At 38.6% G+C, this 17,057-nt stretch overlaps 1 protein-coding gene across 1 annotated transcript in view; it reads right to left on the reverse strand.

The window, feature by feature from the left end:
• Positions 1 to 1,451: 1,451 nt before the first annotated feature.
• Positions 1,452 to 17,057, reverse strand: part of PLPP4 (phospholipid phosphatase 4) — a 67,804-nt gene continuing 52,198 nt past the window's right edge. The window contains exons 6-7 of the mRNA XM_075757761.1: positions 10,125 to 10,295; positions 1,452 to 4,507 (exon numbers count right to left, since the gene is read on the reverse strand). Of these exons, the coding sequence (XP_075613876.1) occupies positions 4,308 to 4,507; positions 10,125 to 10,295 (371 nt within the window). The 3' untranslated portion in view covers positions 1,452 to 4,307. The remainder of the gene's footprint in view (positions 4,508 to 10,124; positions 10,296 to 17,057) is intronic.

Below are 17,057 nucleotides of genomic sequence, written 5' to 3' on the forward strand. Positions count from 1 at the left end.
GAAAAAAATTAGAGAAAACAGTGGAACACCTGGAGAGGATGTTTAGACTCTTTGATCGATGAGTATTCTGGAGAAAAATAACAAATGTTCAGCATTTTCTCTTGCAAGAAAGAAATTATCATTACGAGGCTGTGTAGGAGCAAGAACAGATGTTCATGCAGCTTTTAAAGCTCTCTATTCTCCATTATACAGATGGACCCTGAAGGTGAGGCAATGATATTTCAGTGTGCTTGATTTTGTGCCTGCCCGGTTGGGATGGCAACTGTGAATTTTTAGACCGTCCTTCCCAAGACAAATGTTTAGGCACACAAGCCCTGAAACTTTACTTTGTTCAGAGCACACCCACGGCAGGATGACTACTGCAATATAGCACGTGTGTCTGGAAAGGAACCACAGGCTCTCCTTTTCACATTTAAGTTGAAGAGAGTTTACCGGAAGCAAGATCCAGCCTACAGAGCCAGAAGACGAAAATCTCAATTTTTCCTTTGATAAGACGACTATTATTGTGAAAGAACTCCATGCAAGACTTCTCCCCTTCCATTATGTCACAGCAACCCAACAGTCTTCTAACTTGGGAGAGATATATGTTATCACAAGAAAACAAAATTGCAGACAAATTAGTTGCAATATTTTGCTAATTATACTCCTAAAACCATAAGAGTGCAAACAAAAACTGTGTGAAGGCTTTATTCCACCTACTAGATGTGATGTGCTTAGTGATCCAGAGCAGTTCCACTGAAGTCAATGGAATTGTGGTACCATAAAACAAAAAATAAAGCTTCTCCACGCCCCCCCCCCCCCCGCCCTCCCCAATCCATAGCACCATATTTTTGTCATGGAAAGAAAGAAAGAAGGAAAATGAGATTGTCTTTTCACATTAAATAGAAAGAACTTGCTGTACGCAGGGGAAAGAATAGAGGGCCAAATCAAACTAAATTGCACACAACGAAATCAGACGAATCATCATAAACGGCTTCAGCTCTATTGCTAACACATTGCCCGAGACACGCGTTCACTATGGGAACATTTTGCTGATGAGTTCGCAGTCTCATGCTTGGTTTCAGGACGTTTCTGCTGTGTTTGATCAGATTTTGCTATCTTTTTTTAGTCAAACCACATTTGTTATTAAATATGGCACTCCTACTATTATTTGAGATATGGAACTTGCAGATGAAAGGGACCTGTTGCAGTTTAGCTGGTTCAGTATTTCAAAATTTCAACCTTGCAGATTTACACTGTACATTTTCCTGGATGAAAGTTGGATAGCATATTTTGGTTAAAGGAGGAAGGCTGCTCCATTTTAGCGGAATTAGTAATGACTTTGGAACTGTTGTTTATCAATAACACAGTCACATTAGGGCTTTTTTTTTTTTTTGTAATATTCCATGTGGTTTATTAATGAAACAAACTTGGAAACTGTTAGTCTTCTCAAAAAAATGATAACACACAGATGTGCAAACCCACATTCATGTGTAGCTTTATTGGTGCATTACAACATTACATTTCCTTCACATTGAGAAAGCATGAGATTAAAATACATTGATCCACAAAAATGCCTTCCCTACACTGACTTTGCACTGGTAATTACAGTGCCTACAGATCCCTCCGCACGTTTCACTTCATTAAGTCTTTCATAATTTTAATTACATTTTAATCAAAGCTTTTACATTGTCTATTTTATGACTTTCAATTTAATTATTCCCATTAAAATGTTATTCTTTACTGCTTTGCAAAGTTCACCAATTACTCTTGCGATGTAAGTATTTATGCTGCATTACACTTCAATCTTTTAACATCCACTACTCATTTGAGGGCTGTATAAGCTTTTCCCATCCCAAAGAAGATAGCTTGTTTGTATCAAAAGCCATTAAAATACTGGGAATGTGTACAGCACAGTTAGGAGGCCCCACTCATTTTTGAGAATAAGCCAGATCTATATAAAAACATGCAAAATGCTCTATGCATCAGTATTAAACTTCTAATTTTGATTTTAGATTTTTTTTTTTTTTTAACATTTGCATATAACCTGGAAGACTAGGGTTCCTGCTGAAAGAAAAAGCTAATGGCTGAGCCCTATACAATGTAAAGACATGATACCCTTACTCTAGGGCTTTCATTAATCCTCCCATATGAAGTAATAGAAAATGATATCCCTGTTACAGAATTCTGTAGGATGGTTTAAAAACTTTATAGAAAGATTAAACTTCCACTAAACTGTGTGGATTTCTAGAATAAGACCTCAATTACACTAGAGGAGTGTTCTGTCACATCCAGTGCAAATGCAATGCCAGAATAATTTTGCTTTGCTGATGCTAGTTTTATGAACTAGCATATATACATCAGCAAAACCCCAGTTATGTTTGGGTAACTGTCTCTATTCTAGAGCTCAGAATACTGCAACTGTCAGTAAAAAAATCCTACCTCTAACTGACACAGTCAAACCAGTACCAATTTTACAAGATCAGGCCTAATTTCTACAGAACCCTCCTGGGTTCATGCCTATTATATTCTGTTCCTTAATGTCACTTCCTATTTATAGTTATTTTCAAATATCATGTAAGCGTATACATAGTAAGGTTGCATCCTCTCGTACACAATAATTACATTTATTTTTAAAGGGATTCTAATTTACTTGCTTTCTATAAAAATTCAAGTGTTGCCAATCAGGAAGTAGCTCTTCTCAGAAAGTCTACAAAGCTTACCTTTGAGAAAAGTAAATGACAAGCCTTACATAAAGACATTGAGCTGTTTGAATCACAAAATGCCTACAAGGCCAATACATATTCCAACAGGAACACATAAATTATAATTATGGCAGCAGTCTCCTCCAGTCTAAAGCACCGTAATAATGGTCGTTGATCAATGCTATCTTGATCGCTTTAACCAGCGGCTCCAGCTGAGAAATGTTCAACTGCCAAGATGTGGTCTGGAACATTTGCCTACATTTTCACAGGATATCTAAGAAAAAAAAATTCTGGAATCTGACATTCTTCCATCCAAAGGTACGTCATTTCACAGGAATGTGATGTATACTGCATGGTGCATACATAACAAAACAGGATCCTACCAATAATAAATGAACTAAAGTCACACACTTAGTAATCTTCTCCATACCAACAGTGTTTTGATTCAGGCGAGTTTCAATTCAGGTACCAAGCCAACCTTCGCAAGCATCATGCTCAAGAACATGATGAGCTGAAAATGTGGAATGGGTCTAGTGGAAACCTGTCTCCAGCATTCCTCTGGATATGTTACAGTGCTGGAGACCACCACAAACATTCATGGTTGTGCGCCCAAAGTCACAAATGAAAATCTTTGCATTTCTTTAGATCACCAATGCTGCAGCAAGTCACTACACAAGAATGAACATGGCACACCGAGATTCACAGAAAACATTGTGTTTCTTTATCCTCACAGTTTTAGGATTTTTTTAAAATTTCTTTTCAAGACTTCAGCTTGTTGAATGTCATGGGTGTTTTTTTCTTTCATTTTGCTTTGATGGTAATTACTGCAAGAGCTCTCAAAAATTGCTAATGATGTAATACCAAGTTTCTAATCCATCCTATGAACATATATGTTATTGCAAGCTGGTAATTTCAACAGTGTGGAATTTCTTGAATGTCAGCATCATCCTGTGGAACTACTAATGCACGAGGCTTGGCTCTTACAAACACTTAGCCATTCATACCTTTTGGTTGCTTGATCATTAGTAGCTCAGAATGACCTTGTAGAAACTTGACAATTAATATGAAGTTCTACCAGCATGTGGAGATTTTTATGTTAGAAGGCAACAAGATAAACATAAGGATGATGCCCAATTTATCAAATTATATAACAAAATGGCTGGCCACAACAGATGCTGAACATCTGATGAAAAGTGCTGTGTGTACTCATCACCCATCAAAATCAATGAGTGCTGAAGATGACAAGAACTTTCTAGGAGACACGAGTACTTCAGAAAATCTGTTTCCAGATCTACTATATCCTCAACCACATCTTAAAATTACTCTCTTTACCATTCTCCACATGAGATTGTTTTTATTAATATTCTTTCCCCTTCTCTCAAGTAGTGTGTTCAGCAGTAGACTGAAAACAGATAATTCAGTAAGTCAATATGAACTCAAAATTTAACTTTAAAAGTATGATGATATTATGGCATTAAAAATAAAATATTTCATTTTTCTTTATAAAAAGGAAAGAAACAAAAGAAAAAAAAAAAAACACATACAGTAAGAAACACCGTGTTAAGAGACCAGTTTGGAGGAAATGTGAGAAGGCTAAAAGTTCATTCTGCACATTTCTTAAAGTCATACAGGACCTTCGGTTATTCCCTCTAGAGGCAGGCCAGTAGCATTATCTACTGTAGGTCTCTCTTCTTTCTTCACAGAGTTCTGATCTAGCAGGCTGACGTAAGATTTATGACAAGCTGTATTACCCAAAGGAGGGTAGTGTTGTCTGTAGCAAATATAAGCAAATATGAGGCCAATGATCCCTCCAACGAAAGCATCTAGGTAAGGAAAAACAACAAAACCAGAAGTATGTTACCATGGAAAAGACAGCAAGTAGTGACAACTGTAAATAAAAGACCTTTGGCGAACCTGAAGTGTTTAATCCAGAAAATGTGAATTCAGAAAGAATTTGGAGCCAAATACCACAATCACGTAGAAGACATAAAATCAGTATTTCTAGGGGGACATCTCCAACATTTTGAATATCCAAATGCAGATGGCTGGCTATGTTTCAGGAGATGAACAAGGGAAATAAGAATGGTTTCCATGGGCCATTAAACATTCGCGATGTTCCCAGCTCACCATTGACCAGCCTTTAAGGGTAGGCAACCCACATCGCCTTTCAGTTTGCCATGATTTACGATGACCACCACCAGGTTGTCTGTTTATGAACAACACAGTGAACTATGCTGTTTACAGCATCCAGAGCTCTCCCACTGACAGGTACACCTCAAACTATTGCACTGGCTACAGTCTGCTCCTTGTCTCTGCCTAAGTACCCCCAGGAAAGATGGCAGTTAAAATCCTAGATCTACTTTTGACTGTTTTGTATTCCAGAAGGCATTCTCCAATGCAGACAGGGAGCGGGTAGGATCTAAGATGAAAAGTTATCTTCCTTCAGGAAGAGGGCCACTGTAGCTACAATTCATTTCACTTCCAGCTCCTGAAAGGCCCCTGAGAAAGGCAGCTGTCAAGAACAATTTGAATTCTTCCTAAAAGCACCTGAAAGGTCAAAGACTAAGTATGCCTGTTATCTGATTTAATACCTTTTGAATATCTTTCTTTTATGCTATTTACAATCCCATACTCCTACTGGAACATAAAATTAGATAAAATAAAATAAAGCCATTGAATGAGATATTTGCAACTCTCACACACGGACAATTTCGAGTTTTCCATGAGAACCGCATAGCACCCGAAGGGTAAGAGCTTTTGTTCTGTTGTCAGGTTCTCCTTGCTTCTTGCTAATACACTCACCTGATCTTGTGTTTCGTTTTCAAGCAACCAGAGCAACAAACTTCACTGAAAATCCACACTGACTTTGAAAGCCTCAGATTTGAACACAAACAATAATAAAAGCGAGGCAAAAGGCACTGGCTAGAATATGGCTTGACACCATGTTTTATTTTAACAAGGCTTACTAAGCACCGTATCATCTGTCTATACCTGTGTTTCTGTGTTTTACTTTCAGTTACAAAGAAACCGCAGTGTAATAAAAATAGCAAATCGTTGAGTTTAATGACAAAGAAGGGTTAATCAATACAAATTATTTTTGTCTAAAAGAGATAAATACGGATTAAATGCCCTAGTTTGTCAGTCTAGTATATATTAGGACAAAGGGCATGTTCGATTTTCAGTGGGTAATAAATGGTTTGTAATCATCACAGGAGTGAGATTCTGAAGAGACTTTTAACAGGAATAGCTAGGGCAATAAAACCTGAAAAAATTAAGATTGAGATGGATAAATTTAAGAAATGTGATAATAAGTCACAGTTATCTGTTGAGGAAGAGGACTAGACTGAATGAACTGGGAGGTCCCTTCTAATCCTATGTTCTCTTCCTACATGCAAAATGACATCATAAATCTATCACAAACAAACGTAACAGAGACTCAAATAAGCTATTAAAAGGTGATCATGTATACACAGTATTTGCAAGCAGACAGGAGCTTATCCTACCCATAATGGTAGGAGACTGATTTTGTACCTTTTGGACTGTCCCTGTCAAACTGTCATGGTACCAAAGGTACCAAGGACAACAATTTTCACTATAGTATACTATTACTGCATCAATCAACTTGTAAAATATTTAGTTATTGTGACAAGATTCATTTTCTGTAAACCTGTGCTGGTTGCAATTCTCAGATTACCTTCCTTTAACTGTGGTTGGTTGAATCCTGTTCCAGCTGGTTTTTTATTTTGCTTAATAATGAGGTCAAAGCTATGATTACTATTTTTATGGAGAAACACCAGATTTCTGCCTTTTTCTTGAAATACGTTCCCCTGTATTTCAAGACTTCCTGAAAACTTGCCTAGATAATTTCTTTCAAAACACTTACTTAAAAATTTATGCAACTCTGGGCCTTGGTTTGGGCACCACAGTAATATAAATTCACTACATGACTTATCATAGAATGGCTTGGGTTGGAAGGGACCTCGAAGATCATCTAGTAGATCATCGTTATGCCAAAGATTTCTATGTTACTGACCTTGACTGGGGGTACTGAGCAAACACACAGGCAGCTGTTTTGACTCCTGTTTTTCAAGACAGCAACTCTGTGTTTTGTTTGAGCTCATGGTAGCCACAGCTTCCTTTTTTTTTTTTTCTTTTTTTTTTACTTTGCCAATATAGGAAAAAGAATATTTTTTCAGTCTCAGTATTTAGCTTTACTTTTTTCATACAAAATTTCCACTTATTTCATGAGTAAATTAACATTTTCAGAGTTATAAGCCTCTACAGAGATCTAGGGACTTAAAAGCAGTCAATACGTTCACAATTCATAGTAAAATATCCTAATATTCACCAACACCAACACTAAGATCTTGAATACCACATTTTCCAGCCAGAGTGAAGGGAGCTCATAAAGTGATCGTAATATTAACGTTCTGAGCCCACTCAATGGCTTTTTAATGTAAGGGTACTCCACTCCATCTTTCACCTACAGTATGCTAAGTTTTGGACGTTACAGTGATGGTTCTTGTTCACTCCACACAGCATAGTTAAGACTATCACAAAGCCACCATAAGTAATTTATCACAATCAGTTGACTCTGCTGAGCATAAAAGATGAGGCCTGAGCTTCTGTGCTGTGTATTACAGAGTGAACTAGTCCCTCCCTTGAGAACACAGTTCTTTCAGGTAAAAGCACAGGTCATCACCTGCAGCATAAAGCCTGCCAGCAGTGTTCTTAGCTTGGAGAGAGCTGAGTTTTCAGCTCCATCTCCTTAAACTTCAAAGACAAAAATATGAGAGGCTGTAATGGACACAGTCACAACCCCTTGGGTGTAGTTTTCTTCTATCATATATAAAATACACCATAATAATCTGCCTCGTAGCACGTGTGTCAGTACAGAAATAATTCTTACTTTTGGCAAGAAATAACACAATCTGCAAAGATGGGTTCAAAACTTGAGACTAAACCTGTATGCTCCCATTCACACTCATTCACACTCTCTAACAGAGAGTTCAAACCAGCCAAGCGTCACACATTGAGCACGAGACCCGCAGCTGCCGTCTCTCCCGCCCGCCAGCCTGGCGAGGCACGCACCTCACGTTCAGCAGCTTTGTGCTGGAGGCTCTCCCCGACTCCGAGTGTCGGTGAGCAAAGAAGAGTAATGAGCCCTGTAACAAGACAAGGTCTCTGCAGGAAACCAGGAGACTCCTTAAAGAACATGTCAAGGGTAATGGTTGGTGAATAAGCAGCTATGGGAGAACAGGATGCTGCACAAACAAAAAACCAGAGCAAGAAAAAGCATGGATGAGTCTTGCTCTGGTATGCTGACTGCAGTATAAGAAATACTCAGTGGGACAGAGATATGCTGTACTTAATCAAAACTATGTAGAGGAACCAACAGAATGATATGTCTTCGAAAACAGGTAAACAATACGTATGAAGCAGGTAACTGAAAGGAGCGCTCAGGACCTCGAGGGCAGTACAGTTTGCAAGGGCAGCTGTACCATAACAGCAATACCACATAAAGCCAAGATGACCTACATAACAATAATAGAAATATCAAGTCTGGTATTTCTGATAGGAATATGGGGATAAATAGGGGAAAAGTAATTACAGGTTGGGGTACTTAGGAGGACACGTGAGTGGAGAAAAGCAGGTACAAAGGTGGTGAAAAAGAGGGTCAAGAAATGGTAAGAGAAATAATAGATGGTAGGATTTTCTGACAGTGAAAGTGCAGATGCTGACAGACAGTAGTAAAGTGACCTGTGGGCGCTGGAGGGAAGCCACATGGACAACCTGCCACACACTCTACCAGGACCATGTCTGAAAGACTCAGTGTGGGAGGGAAAGGTGTGGTGTAATTCTGACTTAATGGTAACTTATATTACTGTGTAATTAGTAACTAGCATAGCCTTCTACATCAGTTACATCTCACACCTGCATTTTAAAGGACTCTGGGACAATAGTCTTCCTGTGACAGATGCAGCTGGTCTGACTCGTGTCACACTCCAGAAGTGCCTGCCCTGAGGGAAGAGAGGACGCTGTGCCGTTGCCCTGAAGGTCAGTGCTAGTTAATTCAACCTCACTAAGAAACCTCCTGAAAGGTATCTGCTTTAGTGACACTGTATTATAACTATGCCTCATTTACATGAGAATGCTCATGTAATATGAAGATCCAAAGTTTCCACTAGAAACAGTAAGAAGTAGATGAAAAAGGGATGCGGATTAAGCATCCTTCAGACTGTTGATGCTTCACTCGAGAATATTCCCGTCATCCATTCTATGTAGACTTTTAAGGATGCAGGTTCATCAGACATTTTACACAACTCACCAAGATACCAAATTCTGCCGTGAGAGTCTTACAAGCCATCTCCTGTTCTGTCAATAACTGTCATTCCCTCACAAAGGTAAGGTTTAAGACTCTGTGGCATGTTTAGCTTTGTGGATACAAATAAACAAAGACACTGCATGCTGTTTCAATGACCTACTCATCCATATTGAACACACTCAGCATTTATTTGCAGTTACAAATTAATGAATATGCATTGGTACCGCACGCATGGTATCATACTGAATCCATCATGCTAACATCCGGTCAATATAAAAAAAAATATCAGCCCTGAAATAGCTGCAGCCCAAAGCTATGGAAAATAATTTTTAATAGGATGTAACAAGAAGATGAAACATTTCTCTTCCTTAAGTAGGACCTGGCTTTGGAAAGTGTGGAATTGACACCATGGGAGCAATTACAACCCTGGCCAAAAAAATTAAGAGAACAGAAAACATCAAACTTTGCAGCAAGGTTTTCAGCGTGGGCAGAGTCTGTTACAACCTGTGCTATGTAGCTTGGTGCAATGTCTCTATACTTCTCAAGGGGGCCATGAACCCACCTCATGCCCAATATACTTTGATTTGAATGAAAACCTGCGTATTACATCACGTGCACCAAATGACCAGAACGTAGGCAAATGACTGAGCACATCTCTGCCATGACTAGCTACATACAGATGCTTCAGCCTAGTCTGATGCACACGCACCCACGTATTAGCAATCACTCAGGCACCCACCAGGTACCTGGAAAAGCAGTAGGCAAGGACTAGGCCACACAACAGAGCTACTCTGATGGGCCACATCCAGACTACGGCTGGATACATCCAAGACAGCTACGGCACTGGTATGTATTTGTAAAAAATGACGATGTAAAAAACCCCACTGGTGTAGATTTATATGTAAATATGATGATGTAAATAGCGTATATAAAAATATAGAAAAGGGCCCCTGCAGTATTTTCAGATGTTGAAACCCTCAGCATCACTCCAGAAACAAGGAAAATCTATAGCATACTGTCGTGTTTTACCTCATGTCATTTAATGAAAAAAAATAATCAAAGAAATACAAAGCTAATAAAAAAATGTAGAAAAAAAAGGTATCTCCATGACTCACCTTGCCAGTGATGTTTGTAATCGCACATACGTGACAGGGCAATCATCATGGCACAGTAGAGTGGGAGAATTGCTGCACAAAGCCGCCAGCTCTTCCCCCGGCCATTTTCCGTGAAGCAGTGTAACTTTCCAGCTAAGTAGAAGGTGGTAAAGCCAAGGCCTGAAAATGCAACTGAAAAAGAAAAACACATAATTACAGTTTTTGGTCATTAACACTGTACAATACTATCCCTTAAGATCTGACAGTGGGATCCTTCTACTGCAGAGAAGTCTTGGACTTACTAGGGTGATACCAGGAGCTAAGGCAAGTTGAGAAGACCCCTCTGCAAAAAATTGAGGGAGTTTCATAATTTGAATGGTGAGTCCTATGTAACCATATAAATGATGCTGACATAACTTGGTATTTTCAAGGAAGGTGGCAAATTGCCTAGGTAGAGAGTTTTCTTGTTTTGTTTTAATGAAGCAATTGTGATCTTACAAACTTTAAAAAACCCCAGTTCTTTGGGAAAAGGAAGTCTCCCACAAGATCCATGACGTACATATGTTCTCCACATCAGTGGTGTCACCTGTGCGGCAATGCAAGCAATCGGGCAAGTGAACAGTGCAAAGCAAGTTGACTTCTTTCTCACAGATACTCCGCTGTCACATAATGTGACGTGTCTGCAAATACCGTGGTACATCTATCCAATAGCAATTGAATTTTTTTCCTTTAGTAATTTACCTTTTTGCTCTGGGGTAGACATCAGCTGTGGAAAGAACCCCTGATTTTATTAAACATTTATGCCAATTTTTAACTTGAGTCACAAAAGCTCTTTCATTCTTAACCTCCAGCATCTCTCCTCATTTTAGACCTATTCTAAAAAGTTAAGGTTCAAAGCAGAAAAGGATTCAGTCAGTTTGTACTGCAATTGAATTACATTGAAATGAGATTTTTAGGTTCCATTAACCTGTTTCTATAGAAAATACACAACTGGCAGTGACGACAGAACTCAGGCACCATGTTTCTGTACTGAACTTCTTTCCTCTTGCAGCTATTCACCTCCCAGAGAAATACTGGATGGATTTATTATTTTTTTAAAAATATGCATTTTAAATATTTTTTTAAAAAAACACTTGAACATTTTTCTGCTGCAGGAAAATTAGTGCTGTGGCTGAACAGGTAGCTCTGTGAAATACATCTTCTATTTTCTCCACAAATGTCATACTCAATTTTGCTCCTGACTGCAGAGATCAAAACAGAACGTAAGCACATAAACCACAGACAGCAAAATTATAAATATTTATCCGAGCATTTGAAATCCTTTTTTTGACTACCTTTATATGTTTTATCTTTATAATATCTAAACACCTCTGTAAGAGGTCACATTCGTAATGCTGATTCTGCTATCAGTGAATTTAATGGTAAAATCACCATCAGGGCTGGGCCAGACACACATCTTTTTTCTAATCTCCTGCTGGGGCTTTTCAAATCCCTTCTCCTTGTGTTCCCAAATGCTAGATGTGATAAAGTAATTACTTTGCATTCTGCTGATAAATCTATGGGATGGTCAATTTTAGCCAACAGTACAATGGAGTGGTTTCATAAGTTCGTACTACACAACTGTTTGAATGCAGTTACTGAACAAGATTTGCATTTCATCGTCAAGCACACAAATAAATCATTTCGTTAGATTGGCTGTGGCAGAGCAAGACAGAATGCTGATCAGTCACCAAACCACTATACCAAATATATGGTTTCCTACAAGTTTTTTCAACCCAGTGCTGCTTCCGTACTTGTCAGAAGACAGTGGGAGGCAAACTTTAAAATACAACAAACAATCCTGAATAAATAAAATATTTCTTGCAGATGGTGTTACCTTCTTGTCTACAGACCTTCGAGAGTCATATAAACTTGCTTTGCCTTTCAGGCTATCTATCAGACAAGAAGAAATAATTTCTTCTGACATTTTTATGTCATGGTATGCCTGAAATGAATGTACTTTCCTATTAGTAGCACGTCTTACACAGAAACAGGCTGTGAGATGCACAGTCAGAGCACCAGGCTATAGCCAGCGTGGAAAAATAAATCTACAATCCTGACCACATCTCTCAGAAAATTGGAAACCTCCCGCCCCTTCCCTTTTCAAACATCCTCTCCAACTCTTAGTACCCAGTGTAAACTGACACAATAAAGCAACAAATAAACATTTCTTCTTCTTTCCCGTGTAGACTTTCTCTTCTGCCTCTCACGTTTGCTAGAATAGCCACTTGAACATGACAACATGCAACACTGCTCTCTTTTATGCTCTTCCTCTTGCGCTAGATAATTTTTGTGGCATTGTCTTTTATATCAAGATCTGCAGTTCTTTATAGTTGGGTGGTTGGTGGGGTTTGGGGTTTTTTTTAATGTCTAACAACACACATTCGCATCTGTGTGAGCAGACATAGGGTTCTCCATTCTGCAGTCCTTTGGAACTAGAAACATGTATAAACTTACCTGAGACTGTAAGGAGAGCACTCGTCGGCATCATTCCGTCTTCCAGTTGAGTAAATGGAGTGAGCAAAACTAAATCTGTCTGGGACATTCAATATCAAGTGCAATCCTGGAATAAGTACTTTCAAATACTTCCCCTCAAAATTTAGTTTTATTTTCATATTTCCATTTTCCATCTAAGGTTATTATTTTTTTAGATCTTCAGAAGAAGATGAACTGGAATCTGAAGACAGTATTCCCAGGCAGAAGCAGCAAGTGCTTTGTGGCTTCATTTTCAGGCAATCTACAATGCCTAGCAATTTAGAGGGCTTAAAGAAATATTGCCCAACCTATAGAGTAGGTGTTCAGTTCACACAGACTCATATTCAGGATTACTATTATTCACCAGCAATTGTCAGTGTGGTGGACAGCAGCAGCAGATTTGGCTAAATGGACTTTAGAGCAAACTTTGTGATATTTAAAAAAAAAAATTTTGGGGGAAATACTTGTTTCAGGATCTGCCACATTGCCAGAAGGAAGTGCTCATGAATGAATATGGAAGTTCAGCAGGATCTATACTTCCACGAGACACAAAGGCGGGTTTTGCCTTAGATGGTTGATGTGTTCCTCTAAACTAAAGGTCAGGAAGGAAAGAGACTCACAAACACTCCTCCAGGGGACTTTATGCCTAACATAAGATGGAAAATAATATAACGATGCTCTAGCCTGCGGCTGTGAAACTAATATTCTGCGGAGCAGGTTTACATTGCAATATTGTAAGATTTACTTCCCTTACCCTGGAGTGTGCACATCCAGAAAGAGCTGCTTGACCCAACGGTGTCCCAGTATGTGCAGAGTCAGCAGCAAAGAACATGGAATTAACAGCAAAATGCTCTGGGATATGGGGGTATCCATTATAAAGGCAACTATATACTCCCAGACAACGCCATGGCTGTGCACTCCGTGTAGGCAACTTTACCTGACGGCTGTATTTTGAAGATGATGTCAGTCAATAACATTAAGAAAAACAATTCACTCTTCAAGAGTCCTGGGCCTATAGGTGATATTTACACTGAAGAGCTGGTCAAGCAGTAGAATGTATTTGATCATTTTTTCTGCACCAGCTAGAGTCAATACCTCACTGTATGACAAAGAAAATGGACACACACACATATCACTTGCCCTAACATATTACGTATTGCCTAATGTTATGATAAACATTATCATTCTGCATAAGACAACAGATTCCAATGAATCAGCAAAGCAATGCTCCTCATCTACACAAATACTTCTGCTAAGTTCGTTTCTTCCCACATCAATTGAAATTAATACTCTGTTTATATAAAGAAGGCAAGAACAACATAAGATACCAACCAGCCCTCTTCAGAGACACTGACACAAATGAAAATAAGAAAATCACTCCGATTTAGTTTAAAACAATGTTAACTCAAGACAGATCTTGATGCAAGTTCCAGACACAAATATTTAACTGATTTTAAGTGTTGGAAGAGGAGAAAACAACGAATCAAACACACAGTGTAAAGAAATGAGATGTTTTAAACAATCGGTGTAGCTAAATCAAAGTCCGGATGCTACAAGTTGCTGAACACAGGAAAACCTCTCCCGAGACAAGCCACATGTTCTGTCAAGGCTTGATAAAACACCGTAGATTTTGTCAACATACTGCAAGACAGAAAATGGAATATTTGCATTGTAGCAGCTCTGAGAGGTCTCAGCTGAGACAAGGTTACCATTATTGCAAGTGCTGTGCAAACACAGGGAGAGGATGCTGTCCCACAAAGCTTCGCAGCTAAAGACGGAAGGCAAAGGAGGCGAGGAAGTGCAGAGAGCAGAAGGGATTTGTTCAGTCAAGGATGAAACCTGGCTCCTGGAGAGCCAGGGTCCGTGTTCTAGCTCGAGGCTTGCGCTGCCTCACTGTTCTCCCTCTACCTTCTGAAAGTTGTTATTGAACTGTTCTCTTTAAATAGGGCAGCTATGGTTTTCTAAGAAATTAACAGAGATGAAGGGAATTTTCAAATGAAGAGGGAAAACGTAAATCTTACAGGAATAGCTTCTATGAGCTAACTTAAAGGGGATAAAAGACTTGAAATGAGAAGAAAACACATTAAGCAATATTTGATTCGTCCCCTTATTGTTTGCTTCTATTTCCTGATCTGCTGATAGCATCGGATAATTGCTTTAGGGCCAACCGGGCTATCTAAAAATCCTGGATTTGCAAATTTTTGTACCTTTCTGCACAGATTCTGAAGGGAGTCAAGATTTACAGTTCACGTTACTTGTGTTTTGAGTTTCTTCAAAGGAATCACTGGAATTCACATGTATTAGGTTTTATTTCAAACTATTAGCTACAAAGAATCTTTAATAATGCATATGCCCTCTCCAGATAATATTAACACTACCTAGATAGTCTTTCAGTCATGAATAAGCATGTGTGTGAAAAAAAAAAAATAAAATCAATATTTCCATTCCTTTTTATACCTGTTCCAGCTGTTTCACTCTTTCATAACGCAGACCTGCCATTCAAAGGTGTCTAAGTGATTTTATTTGCAACATAGCTGTAAACCACTGAGAGACTATACTGCAAATTCTGTCATAAGATCCAAGACAGCATGGCAGTAAAGAGCAAGCACATTGTTTCTTTCTGCTCAACAAAAAGAATTCCCTATTCCCAATCTCCGAATGAGACTTTTGAATACCAGTTACACATTGGACTGATCAACTCAAAGTCGCCACTTTAAGTCGGTCCAGTTCACAAAGTGTACTGGGGTTTTTCTCCGCAGATAATACTGCTTGTTTTGCTTGCAGAATAAGGACTGTTCAAAAGTTCACAGAGTTGGCAGCCAGAAGGGACCAGCTGATCTTTTCATCTGACTTCCTATATATCACACCATTAAATATGATTCAGCACCAGAATGTGAGTTTGGATAAAGTATAATTTTTTTGGATAAAGTATAATTTTCAGAGAAATAATCTGAAGATAGAGGAAGAGAATTATCTCAGATCAAAGAAGATTTGTAACACCAACCACTTGGTGAACTACTTACTGACAAAACCACAATCAAATTGTAAACCACCATCAGCACAGCCATCTTCACCTGAGGACCTGATTCAGTAAAACACTTACAATAGGAAGAGAAATATAAACACTGCTCTATGTAGGTGAAAAATCAGTAAGGCTCTCCAACAGCCTTCCTACAAGAAGTGCTGCTCCTGCTTCACAATAATCAAGTACATGCAGAATTGATGCAAACACTCTGTTACAAGCACCTATTGAGGTATAAGTGAAAGGAAGTATCTGAGTGTGTTTATTTACTGTTACAGCAATGACACAAGCAAAATATTCCATAGAAGAAAAAAAAACCACCTGGCATGCCTTCTGCCCAAGGAGTACATATACTAAGCCCTCATCCTGCAATTGGATCAAAGGACGTAGAACCTTGCCACCATGGAAAACCTCAAAGGGGATGACGGCATTCTGTAAAGGTACCAGGACCAAGCCTTGCAGATCTGATGAATGAGCAACCAGTAAAGGGTACAAAATGGAAGAGTCAAACCAAACACAATTGAATAAGCTTTCAGAACTTACTGGATAGCTGTAGAGTTCTGTGTGAAGACAAGAAAGTATTGTTTTCATCTTTACATCCTAACGGTTTAGGAATTACCACCTTAGGAGAGTGCCTTTTACCATGTTTTGTGTAGGTGGGATATCTGGAACTGCTATGGGGAGGCACATTTTAAAACTATACCATAATTGTACTTGAAGTATGTCAAAAACATCTTCCTCTTGGGTGATATCATTATTGGAATATATAAAATTATGTTAGACTCAATCTTTCAGTTTGTTTCTATCACTTTCTTTTTAAATGGGAAAAAAAAAAAAGTTCACAGAAGAAATAAAGACAATGATAGCATCTAGAGACACAGCAGATGCCATCCTGACATCCGATTCTCTCCAGGCAGGAGATCTAGGTGGGTTTAAAAACCTATCTGTAGGAACCAAACCGATTATCAAGTTGAAACGCATAGAGTGAGAAACTGTGAACAACAATCTGATCTAAAGCACCCTAAATAAATTATTCATTAAAAATGTAATTACTTTTGTGGGTGTTTTCTGGAAATTAAACTACCCCGTGAGGATCTTCAGCTTCTCAAGTTTTAAGGGATGCTTTGCTAAGCACGCAATACATGTTTTCCTTACACTAAGCAGTTTGAGCTGAAGAAAAAATCCTCAACTTAAAGTGACAACAAATTATGAAACTGCAAAACAACCCTTCAAATGGCCTACGTAACAATCAGAGAAAATGATCCATCTCTTTGTCTGTAATGCTTTATAGTTGCAGTGATTACTGTATATTTTCCAAATGCAAACACATATTATTCATCACTGGAACTGTACGGCAGCCTACTGCAATTTTAGCTGGGGCTACTAGTGAATGTTTTCAGTTTCACATTGTCAAAGAC

This window comes from Balearica regulorum, chromosome 7 (assembly GCF_011004875.1).
Source record: "Balearica regulorum gibbericeps isolate bBalReg1 chromosome 7, bBalReg1.pri, whole genome shotgun sequence".
NCBI lineage: Eukaryota > Metazoa > Chordata > Aves > Gruiformes > Gruidae > Balearica > Balearica regulorum.